General features: G+C 54.4%; 1 protein-coding gene across 1 annotated transcript; it reads left to right on the top strand.

The window, feature by feature from the left end:
• The first annotated feature begins 3,820 nt into the window (after window positions 1-3,820).
• Window positions 3,821-10,673, top strand: Theg (theg spermatid protein). The gene is made up of 8 exons (XM_023717077.1): window positions 3,821-4,130; window positions 4,678-4,791; window positions 5,069-5,095; window positions 5,622-5,683; window positions 6,401-6,470; window positions 6,700-6,817; window positions 7,187-7,346; window positions 10,330-10,673. Exons 1-8 carry the CDS (start codon window positions 3,850-3,852, stop codon window positions 10,566-10,568), a joined length of 1,071 nt encoding a protein of 356 aa, XP_023572845.1. The 5' UTR covers window positions 3,821-3,849; the 3' UTR covers window positions 10,569-10,673.
• Window positions 10,674-12,700: the final 2,027 nt, after the last annotated feature.

Raw genomic sequence — 12,700 nt, 5'->3', positions numbered from 1 at the left:
AAGAAGAAGAAGAAGAAGAAGAAGAAGAAGAAGAAGAAGAAGAAGAAGAAGAAGAAGAAGAAGAAGAAGAAGAAGAAGAAGAAGAAGAAAGAGTTCACAAATGTAGCTGTTTACTGAGGGCCTGAGTTCAATTCTCAGTATCAAAAACTAACTAAACCTCAACAAAACTAAAACCACACTTGAACACTTAGGAGATACTGATCCAATGGCGGGGACCACGTGACAAGAGTCTACGGGAAGAACAAAGGCATTCTGGGAAGGGGATGGGTCCAGGTGCTCTGGCTGCACACCTGGGTGACTGTGTCTATCTGGGCTTTCCTGGACCAGGAGGTAGCAAGGACGGCACCATCCCCAGTCATGGCTCATCGCTTGGGAGGCGCACATCTTTGTCTGGAGTCCTGGCTTTTGACACATGCGCCTGTGGCCACAGTTGTAATGTGTTCGCCTCGTCCACGCTGACCCCCTCGAGGGCTGAGGCCTGTCCGGCCACTTAGAATAATTCTACCTAACTCAGCTGCCTGTGCTGTCCACCCTCCACGCATTCAGAGTGGCTGCCCTCCACCTGCTTGTCCCCAAAGTCAGCAACACCGTAGTCTGTGACTCCGCATGGGCTCAAGAAGATGCCATTTCTCTCCACCACCCCAGGTACCCACCTGGGCACCTGTGCAGCCACTATCCCTGTGCCAGAGAGATCTCCACGGCAGAGGCCCACTGTGTACCTGGCATGGTTTTTCCATTTCTTTCTTTTTTTTTTTTGGCGGAACCAGGGATTGAACTCAGGCCCTTGAGCTTGCCAGGGAAGCGTTTATTCCACTGAGCCATCTCCCTGGCCCTCTTACTTTTCATATGGTTTAGTTTTGGACCTTAATAATGAATACTTTCATGCCTTGTAACAAAAAAAAAAAAAAAAAAAAAAAAAAATCCTTGTCCCAGCTCCTGAGCCAGAAAGACAGGCACTAGGACTTTTTCCTGTAAGTTCTAAACTTCTCTCGCGGCAGTCAGATTCTGGGGCCTTCCGCAGTTGGTGTGAGCCCAGATGCAGGCGTGTAGGAGAGTGAGTCCAGGACAGACGGGGATGTAATGTCTCAGGTGGGGTCACCCAGGTGGTCCTACACATCCCTCAGGCTCCTCAGGAGCTGAGAGCCACACTGTGATCAGAGGTGTGGAGGAGGCAGGGTGGGCAGGTGGTGCTTCTGGCCATGATGTAGGGGCCTGGTGGCTTCTGAGGGCTGCTGGCAGCTCAGCTCCAGCCCACACAAGTGTACTGCCCAAGGCCTGAGGGAGTAGGGCAGGATTTTCCCCTGGAGCCTCAGACAGGGTCTTCTCCTAGCCTCACACCTTCCAGTCCCATGTTGTGGTGGATACATTGAGTCAATTTGATAAGTGTAATTAAGTTAACTCAGCTGGGGACCACTGATGTTTACTTTGTAAACATCCTGAGCCTGTGGAGAAGAGGGCAGGAGAGGGTGTCAGTGCCCTACCTGCCCTCTAGCCTGCATACTATACAAAGCAGAAGAGGCTTGTTTTCTCTTCTTTTGCTCTTGTTGCTCTTGCTGTCTTCTGCCACCTCGAGCTGTTGCCTTCTGCCTTGCCACTCTGCCTCAGAGCCAGCTGATTGGGGACTGAAACCTCCACAAACCGTGAGCTAAATAAAGCTTCCCTGTCTTAATTTTCAGTGATGGGTATTTTGTCTCAGCAACGGGAGAAAAGTAGCAGAGGCACCCCAGAAATGTCAGATACTGAGTTAGCACCCTCCCTTCCCTTTGGCTTGCCAGTCCTTGCTCCTCTTCCTCCCTCCCTCCCTCCCTCTCTCTTTTCTTTTCAGAGGGAGGTCTCACTGAGTTGCCCATGCTGCTCTCCACGCCCTGGCTTAAGCGGTCCTCCTGTCTCAGTCTCCCTGAGATGGACAGAAGAACCCAACAATTCCTCTTTTCCTGTGTGATGGGTGTTTCCAGGGGAATGGTGGAGCAGAGAAACAGGCAGAAGGAAAAAGAGAAAGGAGCTTTATTTTCTTTGAGGACATGGGAGAGAATGTGGGGAAGGTTGAGGAATTCTCTCTCTCTCTCTCTCTCTCTCTCTCTCTCTCTCTCTCCTAGACAAATGGAGGCTGAGGCTTTTATGACCTTTTACCAGGGGAGGGATTTGAAAGGCATGTTTAGATATACTTGAGAAGCTGATTGGGGCTCTTCCCTGAGGCAGCGGGAAGGGTGAAAGGAAATTGTGTCCTGGGCTAAGTTGGAGAAGAAGGTGGAGGTGGTCCTGGGAGACAGGCCTTTGTTTTAAGGGCATGAGCCATATTAGACGACCACCACCATGATTTCAGCAATTCATACAGGGCCAGAACCTATCCCTGTGCAGGCTGAGATAGGCATGGCTTGACAGTGTCTGTCATGTCCCTGTCCATTGCATCCCTACTCCAATGGAATGGGACAACTTGCTTCAGTGTCCTCCTTGCTGTTGCCCCACGGAAGACAGGAGGGGACAGCTGGCATGGTCAGATCAGGGAGTGAGGGAGCTGGGGCATTCCCATCACCACAGCTGGCCTTCCAGAAGATTCCCTGGGTTTAGCCCCAGCCCTCATTGGATGGTTGCCATGGCAGCTGAGACTGTCCAGAAGCCCTGTGCCCATCATAGACCTGTGCTTGGACCAATCATGGGCCTGCAGCTGCTAGTGCAGCAGCACTGCGCACGCGCATCTGGGTCAACCTAGGAGGGCTCCCTTCAGGAGCCTTAATGTAAAGACCTGCTTTGGCGGCCCTATAAACCAGTGTATGATTTGTTTCTTGAGAAGAATGATCTCCGGAAGTCCTGAAAATCTGCTTGGGATTCTTAATCCTGAGCAGCATGGACAGAGCAGTTGGTCCAGAGGAAACAGCAATGAGCCCTGAGGGCTGTTAGCCGCGGAGAGCTCTGGAGAAAAACGGCCCACGGCCGGCAGGAGCGTGGACCCATGGCGTCCCACTTAAATCAGATGGTGGCAGCTGGCAGCAACAGAAACCAGCACCAGCTGTGCCAACTGTTGGCATCCAGTGTTATCTGGTGCCATCAGGGCTGCTGGTGGCACTGCATTTTGCTGATTCATGATTTCCATCTGAACTGAGCATAAGGACCCTAGACTGACTGGCAACGCCGGGAGTTGCTGGGCGGGCAAGTGCTCAGTGGCACCTAGAAGGAGTCTCTTAGTGATGATCTTATTTTGAAGGTGCAGAACAGCCTCTATGGAAGTTATTTCTCTGCAAAGTTGGGGCTGGAAGTATTCAAATCAGTTCAAGTGCTCTGAGTGCTGAGGACCTGAGGCCCAACTAACGTGACTTCATAATAAGGATTTGTTTATTCAAGTAATAGGAAACCCAGAGAGCAGCCTCATTTTTCTTAAGTGCAGAGGTTCAACAGTGGCACCACACACTCATCTTTCAGGTTACCAGTCCTCAGCCAGCAGGCCTCACAGTCAGAGGATGGCTGCTTGAGCTCCGGACATCACAGACAGGTCCAACAGTAACCAGGAAAAAGAGGCATAGTGACTTCCTTGTCTGCTTGGGTAAGAAAGGAAGTCATACCCAGAAGCCCCTTGCAGGTCTCCTCGGGCCTCACTCCTAAAGCAACTCTGGGGTCGTTGTGCTCTTAGAGGTAAGACCTCCAAGATGAATTCTGAACCCTAAAATGGGGCCTGTTAGAAATGTGGGCTGAGGTTGGGCTATGGTGGCTGGATCTTTGCTGCCACTTCACCCTGCAGTGGCTGGCCTTGGAATGCCACAGAGCAGTGTGTGGGTGGGGCATTCTCCTGTTGCCCAGGTGACCACAGACACTGGGTGTGGAGGGAAGGAGGCTGGTTGGGAGGGGGCACGGCACATGGGAGAACGCAAGCAAAGTTTGCATGGCACCCACCTTGTCCCTGAGGCCGGGAGCCGATCAGAAGCAGGGGTGGAGAATGGTGAGGAGAGCACTGCCTACCAGAGCCAGCAACTCCGAGAGCCAGGTGGGGTGACATCAGGCCCTGGCGACCCAGAAGTGGCGCTTCCCCTGGAGGAGGTGGCCAGGGAGAAGCCCCTGAAGGCCCTGGATGCAGACAAGGTGCTCTTAGAGCCCCAGGTGGCTCTGGACCACGACTTGGAGACAGACATTTCCTTGAGGTGGGTGGAGGGGCCAAGGCCGGGGTCGGTGGGCAAGACACCAACAGTCCACAGCTTAAGGACGGAGAGGCTGGTTTTCCTCAAGAGTTTCTGGAAGTTGCAGCCTGGAGCTGGCTGGCTTCAAGGCAAGGCAGCGCACGGCACGGGGCCCAGAGAACCAGAGCTGCTCAAGGCGCACAGGAGGCCGAGAGACAAGGGCGGATGGGGGGGGCAGGATGACCCCTCCAGGCCACGGCCTCAGGGACGCTCTCCTCCCAGACCCCACCTCTTAACAGCCAGTCAGCTACACCCCCACAACCCGGTCCCTTTTGCAAGGTCACACCTCCAAGGACCTGAGGCTCTGGGGGAGATTCAGAAACCATCACAGGTCTTCTCTGGGTCTGGTATACAGAAGGTGCTCAATAGACACTCGTGGGATGGCAGGTATTACCGTACTTGGCTGCAGTCTCTCTCCAGCAGGGAGAGCTGGCCGGGTTCTCTTTCACAGAGAAAGGCGTGGGGGCTTCGGTGGCTAGTGGCCTGGTCACTGCCACTGTCTCCCCCACAGCCGGCTGTCCATCACTGAGCGGTACCCCGACACCCGCACAGCGAGGGGCAGGAGGCATCGGCGACTGCAGGAGCTGGCAAAGCCCAAGACGGACTGGCAAGTAGTTAGGGACAGGTGAGCCAATGCCCTGAAACCTTCCCTGTTCTCCTGTCCCTGCTCAAGCTGTCACCACCGATGTCATCTCAGGGCTTCGGGGCAGGGCTCTCGGGGGCTTCGGGGAAGGTGAGAGAGGTCAGGATGCTGCAGGTGGGGACTTTAGGGGCTCTTGGGTGAAGGACAGTGAGGCGCCTGCCGGGGAGCAGGGGCCACCCCAAGCCACAGGGGGGCTGGGGCCGTCTCCTCGCAGGCCGGGGTACTGCTGCAAGGGCTTCGTCTGGATCTCTCCTCGCAGGACCAACTTACACTTCTGCCTCTATTGGTGAGTCAGGTGTCAGGGGGCTGCGCAGCTCCAGGGACCAGGGCAGGAAGGGGAGGGCTCCTGCTGGGGCTTCCCCTCCCCAAGGGCTGGCCCAGCCTCACCCCACTCTCCTAGCTCACACAGTTAATGTCCTGATCCCTCCCCTGTTTTTGTAGTACTGAGGATGGAACCCAGGGCCTTCACACTGGCCCACACCTCCAGCCCTTTTTAATTTTTATTTTGAGACAGTGTCTCTCTAAGTGGAAAAGCTGCCCAAGTTGGGCTTTAGGAAATGGATATCCTCCTGCCTCAGCTTCTCAGAATGCTGGGATGACAGGTGTGTGCCACCACACTCGCTCGCTAGCCTGGGCCCTCTTAGCCATGCTTATTCTTTCCAGTGGTGGCTTCTGAACATCGGCCTTGCTCCACACTCTCTGTTCCTCCCTGTGCCACCCCTGCAGTCTGTGTCCCAGCCTGGCTTCCCTCCAGGAGGAGGGTGGGGCCGGGCCTCTGCGTCCCCTGCCCTGAGCCGCTGGCTGTGTTCCAGGCCTTCCGTGTACTGGACAGAGCGCTTTCTCGAGGACACCACCCTGACTGTCACGGTGCCTGGTAGGTGAGGAGTTCCCAGGGTGGCCTCTGCCTGGCCCGGGGCCTGGTCTCACTGTCTGTGTTGGCCACTGGCTGCCAGGCCTGGGGACAGAGAAGGGACACCCACTTGCCTTCTCCAAAGGGTTGGGTTCCCACTGGAATTCTGGGTCTCTGAGCAGCTGGAGCCCTCGAAGATGGGTCATGGGTGTGGGGTGCAGGCTGGCTCTCGGGGGTCGAGGCCACAGGGTCAGTGAGATTGAGATGACTGTCCACCAAGTTGGGGCCACTTCCAGATGTTGAGGGTATTCCGTGGCACACGGGTCCCCATGTGGCTTAATTGTCAGGTGGATATCTCCACGTTTCCTAGTGTGCTTGTCCTGCCCCCAGCAGCCTACAGCGCCTGCACCCCTGGTCTTTCTTAGCCATCACCTGGCTGTCCGAACAAGGCCTTCCCCGGGGTTGTTCTTCTCCCCTGGCCTTTAGGCACCTCCTTTTAGGGATTTCTCTTCTCTACCTCCTGTGAGGCCCATATTGACCCTTTCCCCCTGAGTCTTAAACCCCAACTCTAACCTGCTGGAAACCCTGGGCCACTGTCCCTAGAGGGGTAGCAGAGGTCTGTGCCCAGCTGTTCCTTGGGTTAGACAGAGCTCCTGCCCTGGCCATGGCTGGTGCCACAGAGTAACAGAAGCTGAGGTGTGTTGGTATCTGGGGTGATGGGACCCAACCCCCTCTGTGCAGCCGTGTCCCACCGTGTGGAGGAGTTGGCGCGGCCCAGGAGGTTCTACCTAGAGTATTTCAACAGCTGCAGGTGAGGTGAGGGTCGGGGCTCTGCCAGTAGAGAACCCTGCCCTGCCCCCTCCGTGAGCCAGGGGGTGGGGGGGGCAGGCCCAAGTGTCCTGGACTCCTCTCTGGATGCAGTTTCCAAGCTCCACATTCTCAGGTTCCCCTGGTCCCAGAAGTGGATGCCGAGCAGAATCCTTGCATGCATGGGGTCCCCGGATTCCCCCACCCTAGGTCTCAACTGTGGCTACCCCCAGGGCCTCTCCCATCTGGCCTGTCCCTCGGACCAGCCTGGAGTACCGTGCGTCAGGCCGGCTGAAAGAGCTGGCTACCCCTAAGGTCCGCAAAAACATCTGGAGCATCAAGATGTCAGAGGTAGGTGAGGTTCACCATGCATGCAGGAGGGGCCAGCCGCTCTTGGGTGTCGGGCCAGGGGCCAAGAGGCTGCAGGCTCAGCAGGAAGCTGCTTTCCTCTCTCTTGGTCCTCAGGACTGTGTGGCCTCCATTGTTGGCCTACAAGATTTTGATTACTGAGGGCTTCTCTCTTATAGCGCTGGCCCACTTTCTCATTGGAATTTCTTGCTATTAATTTGCAGGAACTCTTTATATATGACAGCTACAGATCCCTGCAAATAGCCTTCTTTGTTGGTCTTGTGTGTTTGTGCTGTTCATGGGGTCTTTCTATTCCAGGGCTTGTGAGGACTTATGAGTTGCTTCACTCTGTCCCCTCCATTCCTGTTTCAGGTATCCCGGGTGTCTAGGGCAGCCCAGACAGCAGTCCCCAGCTCACGGATCCTTCAGTTGGCCAAGCCCAGGGCTCCAGTCACACTTTTGGCAGAGTGGGACCTCATGCCCAAACCCAAGGCCTATGTGTCAGACTACGGCCGCCTCCTCCAGCTGGCCAGTGAGTAGACACGTGGGCTGGGCTCCTGCCATGTCCTTGAGGACATGAGGTGGGGGCTCAGGTACCTTGGGTTTGAGACCTGCTCCTGCCAGGCAGCTCTTTCTCTCCCTGCCTCTCTCCCAAAACTGCAAGCTGTTGTCAAGTGGTGTGGACAGATTGCCCCAGCTGGCCCAGGCCAGGGGGACCCCAGCCCAGGCCAGGGGTACCCCACCCTACAAGGGTAGGCAGGGGCAGAGTACCTGGCAGAGGGTCTCCTGTCAGGGACAGAGGAGGAAGCCAGGCAAAGGGCAGGAGCCAAGGGTCAGGTGAAGGTCAGGTGTCTACCGGGTCCGCCCTGTGCTTGAGACAGCAAAGGCACCTTCTCAGCCATAGGACAGCGCTCTGACCCGTGCAGGAGGGTTCTATATGCAGAAAGGAAGGAACAAGAGTGGCAGTGGCAAGCCTAGCAACAGGGAGGCTGAGGCCCCAGGATTGCTGCAACTTCAAGGCCAGCCTGGGCTACAGGGTGGTTGGCTGGTGACAGACAGGGGTTTGGTGACTTCAGTGGAGTCTCCCGCTGACCCCACCACTGGAACGGCACACAGATGTGTGTAGGCGAGGCTGGGTGGAATGCAGGCCCCTGTGTCTAGGCAGTGCTCTAGCCCGTGGCCAGCACACTCGCCGAGTGGTAGGCTTGGGGGTCCGTCTGTGTCACCGTCCTCCGTGAATTCACCGGTGTGCTGTTTGTGCCACCACCTTGTGCCTCTGTTCATCTAGGAGCAGCTCTGGCTCTGAGGAGCTGGGAGAGGAGCCCTGGAGCCTCGTAGACCTGAGGCCCAAACCCCAGACTAAAGGGAGATGCAGTCCTGTTGATGTAGTGTGGGGGTCACACCCTGGATGGGAGGAGGGGGTAGGAGAAACAGATATCCCTTCTGCTATACCCTGCCCACCATGAACCAGAGTGGAAGAAAGTATGGCAGGAAAAGGCCTGGGGAGATGGTTGAGTAGAATAAGTGCTTCCCTGGCAAGCGCAAGGGCCTGAGTTCAATTCCTGGTTCCACAAAAAGAAAAAAGAAAAAAAAAAAAAAAAAAGAATGACAGGAGACAGGTAAACTCCTCCTCCCCTAGGAAGACCTGAATTCCCTTGCTCCTGTGAGACTGGATTCTTAGCTGTGTGTAGGATGGAATCAGTGTTGGGCTGGTCTGTCTGTCTCTTTCTTTCTTTCTTTCTTTCTTTCTTTCTTTCTTTCTTTCTTTCTTTCTTTCTCTCTCTTTGTGGTAATTTTGAGGCAGGGTCTTACTAGTTAGCCCAGGCTGGACTTGAACTCATGATAATCCTCCTGCCTCTGTGCACAGGGATTGCAAACATGCACACCAGGCAGGACTATGCGCTGCTTCTTGAGCCTGCAGGTGACAGTCACCTCTTCTTCTGAGCCCTCCAAAGAGCAGGGTCTCTGTTCTGGCTTCAAGAATTCTACCACTTGGCTGAGGGTTCTTGCTCAGGAATCACAGACAGGCCATGCGGAGCTTTTTCACTGTTGGCGGCCTGGGCTTGGATGCCGGCGGCCCTCAGCACTTGGTGCTAAGCTGCCCTGGGCTCGGAGCCGCTGCTGGCACCCGGGGACCCTCCCCGCCCCCACAGATGGCAGCTTCTGGCTCTGCAGTGTTGCCCTTAGTCCCTCCATGCTGCCAGCCAGCGTCTAAGCAGCCAGCAGCTGGCTGCTTTGGGGACTGGCAACACTCAGTGCTTCCAGCCTGGAGGGCCGTGGCTCAGTGTGTGCTGCCTGAGGTAGAAATCACAAATAGGAAAAAGTACCCTACACGGAAGAGGCTTTGTTATCACTTAGGATGGGCCACTGGGGGACAGCACACAGAGGGACCTGGTAAGGTGGGAAAGGGATGCTTATACGGGAAGAAGGAGCTCATGTGTGGCCCTGGGTCGGGGAGGGGACCCTCGTGGACCTGACTGAGGAGGCCACAGCATGCTGTCACCTGGGACAGGTCTATGCTTGAAGTCTGCCATGGCCAGAGCAAGTGTTCCTTGGAAAAGCCATGCGGGAGCCTGGCATAGCCACACTGATGCCTGCTTTGGGGGTCCCCCCCCCGAAAAATAAAAAAGTATCTCTTAGGAAGTATTGGGCCCTTCTCTCCTGTCTCACTCCTGACCAGCACCTGAGATCTCCTTTCTGGTAATTGTGGGCAACTGAAATATTCTTTCTTTACACTTTACCTTATAAGAGAATGGCTTTAAAAAAAAAAAAAATGGGGGGCCTGGCCCTAGCTCAGGCCTTTAAGTGGCTGCTTCCACAAAGCTGTCAGCTCAGGTTGCTGGAGTTCGAACCTCACACCTCTCCCGCTGGCCAAACGTGCCCTGAAGGCATTCAAGGAACCAAAAAAAAAAAAAAATGTATTTGGTACAGGGTCTCATGACACAGCTCGGATTCATAGTGCAACATCATGCCCAATCTCAGTGGCTGGCACAGGACACCCAGGGACAGAGCTGGTGCAGCCTGTGGTGCTGGGGACCGAACCCTGGTCCCTGCGCTTGCCTAAGCAGGTGCTTAGTCTGCTGAGCTAATCTGCTGGTCCATGAGGGTGACTTTTACTATCTTCAGAGTTGTGCGACCACCATCTCTGTCTAGTTCCAGATCAGTTCTACACTCTAAAAGTAACGCCATCCCTGTGAGCAGTCACCTGTCTCCTCTCCAGCTCTAGCACCCAGAGGCCACCTCCTGCCTCTGGAGCTGCCTGTCCTGGGCGTTTCCTGTCCGGGGAGCCCACACTGTGCATCCTCTGTGTCTGGTCTTTCACTGAGCGTGGCATCTTCAAGGTCCCTCCACACAGTGGAGTGTGTCAAACCTTCACTCCTTTTTCTGGCTGAGTAGTATTCCAATGTGGAGGCAGACCATGCTCTGTGTCTTTCCTTCATCCACGGACAGGCCATTTGAATTTGGAGCTATGGCTCAGAAAGCTCCAGCGCTGTCCCTCTTTCCTTTCCCTCTAGTGCCTAAGACCCAGTCAGAAAAGTGTGTTCCTGACCGTAGTCCTCGCTGGGAGGTGCTGGACATCACCAAGAAGGCTGTGGCCAGTCCACGGATCATCTCCTTGGCCCAGCCCAGAGTCCGCAAGGACCTCAATGAGGAATACAACCCCTACTACATCTCCCCGGCCTCCCTGGTGGCTCAGGCATCCCCACGCCTGTATGAGCTTGCTACCCCCAAAAGCATTACCAAGAAAGTGTGACCGGGTGCCTCACCTCCCAGCGCACTCCCAGTAAACACCCAAGTGCATCCTGCCTGTGTACGTGTTTGCTCTGGGCTCTGAGGCCAGGGAGGGGCTGGGGGTAGCCTGCTGGCTGAGGCTGAAAATAATAATGTTGAATTTTCACATCCTGTGGTCTGTGCAGCCCTCTTATTTGCGGGGTCACTGTCTTTGGTCCTGCCAAGTGAGCACCTCTTGGGTCAAACTTTGCTGCTTTACTTCAGAATTTTCCCTCCTGGGTGCCCCAGTGTACTTCAAACTCAGGACAGCATCTCTAGTAATCTCTCCACCAGACTCCCTGATTCTCACGGCTACCAGCAAGTAGGGACGATGGAGTCTGAGGTCCAAGAGGTTAGAATAGGCCATGGAGCCCATTAGGGTTCCGGAGTCCATGAGTTGAAATCCTTGTCTCCCCAAAGCATGGTAGCACATGGCTGTAACCCCAGCACTGGGAGCTGAGATGGGAGGATCACCATGAAATTGTGGCCAGCTTGTGCTACACAGTGAGTTTCAGGCCTGGAGGACTATATAGGGAGATCCTGTTTCAAAAAACCCAAATAAATAAATAAATAAATAAATAAATAAATAAATAAATAAAAAAGCAAGCTTTCTCTGAGAAGTGGTAGTCACAGGTGGGTACTGCTGGCTAATGTGAAGGATCCTGTCTCAAAGCAAAAGAGCAATTGGAAAAAAGAAGACTTTATTCTTGAGATTGAAAAGGTTCACCAGGTCCCAAGAAATAGCACAGTGGGTGGCACCAAGGTGATTGATAAAGAGAACCCATTGGACTAAGCACCTGCTTAGGCAAGCAGAGGGACCAGGGTTCGATTCCTGGCACCATGCCCTGCGCCAGCTCCACCCCTGAGCTCGGTGAGCCTGCCACTGAGAGAGACAGAGAGACAGAGAGACAGACAGGGAGACAGAGAGCCCATTGAGTACCAGAGATGAGAATAGCACACTCAGCCTGAAGCCGTCACCTTCTTCGGGGCGCCCTGCTCAGCTCAGAGTCTGGTATCTGTGGACATAACCACACACAGCCCAACTGTGGACAAAGGCACAAGATACCTGTTTCTGAACATTTGTGAATCAACGGAAACTTCCCAAGGAAACTGAGTGAGGATTCTTTCCAACCAACTGAAAGCAAATGGAGAAACCACAGGAAGAACAGGCGACGAGAGCCGGAATCCATCTGAGTTGAGGATTGGCATTAAATCAGACCCGAGAAGAATGGCTGTGAATGTAAAGGCCATAAATCTTGATGTTAGAGAAATAGTGACTTAAAGGATTGATCATAAAAAGTAGAGAGGGGCCAGGGAGGTAGCTCAGCAGCACAGGCCAAGTCTGATGCCCAGTACCAAAAAATAAGAAAGAAGCAGGGAACTTTTCGTCTGGCAGCCATCAGGTAAGCCAAGACGGGTGCGCACAAGTACACCCAGGAGCTGGGCAGGAAGAAGCAGTCCCGTGATGTGCTTTCTGCTGCAGGTCCGCTGCTGGCAGCACCGTTGACGCTCCTCAGGGCCCCTCCCCCCACCTGGCCGGACAAAGCTCGCGGACTGGGATACAAGGCCAAGCAAGGGTGTGTCATATACAGGATTCGTGTGCGCCGTGGTGGCTGCAAACGTCCAGTTCCTAAAGGAGTGACTTAGGGGCAAGCCTGTCCATCATGGTATTAACTGGCTGAAGTTTGCACAAAGCCTTCAGTTTGTTGCTGAGGAGCAAGCTGGATGCCACTGTGGGGCTCTGTGAGTGCTCAGTTCTTACTGGGTTGGTGAGGATTCCACATACAAATTCTTTGAGGTTATCCTTATTGATTCATTCTACAAAGCCATTAGAAGAAATCCTGACACCCAATGGATCACCAAACCAGTCCATAAGCACAGGGAGATGCACGGGCTGCTACCTGCAGGCCGCAAGAGTCGTGGCCTTGGAAAGGGCCACGAGTTCCACCACACTATTGGTGGGTCTCACCGTGCAGCTTGGAGACTGGCGCAGTACTCTCCAAGCCCACCAATACTGCTAATAACATAAGTGATGTTTGTGAAATTCATAACCCAATAAACAATTTAGGACAGTTTAAAAAAAAAGAAGTAGGGATATTGATGTCTCTCAGATCA

Source organism: Octodon degus, unplaced genomic scaffold, assembly GCF_000260255.1.
Source record: "Octodon degus isolate 3935 unplaced genomic scaffold, OctDeg1.0 scaffold00050, whole genome shotgun sequence".
In the NCBI taxonomy this organism is placed as follows: domain Eukaryota; kingdom Metazoa; phylum Chordata; class Mammalia; order Rodentia; family Octodontidae; genus Octodon; species Octodon degus.
Note: the sequence above shows the minus strand (reverse complement) of the source record. Positions and strands in the feature narration are given on the sequence as shown.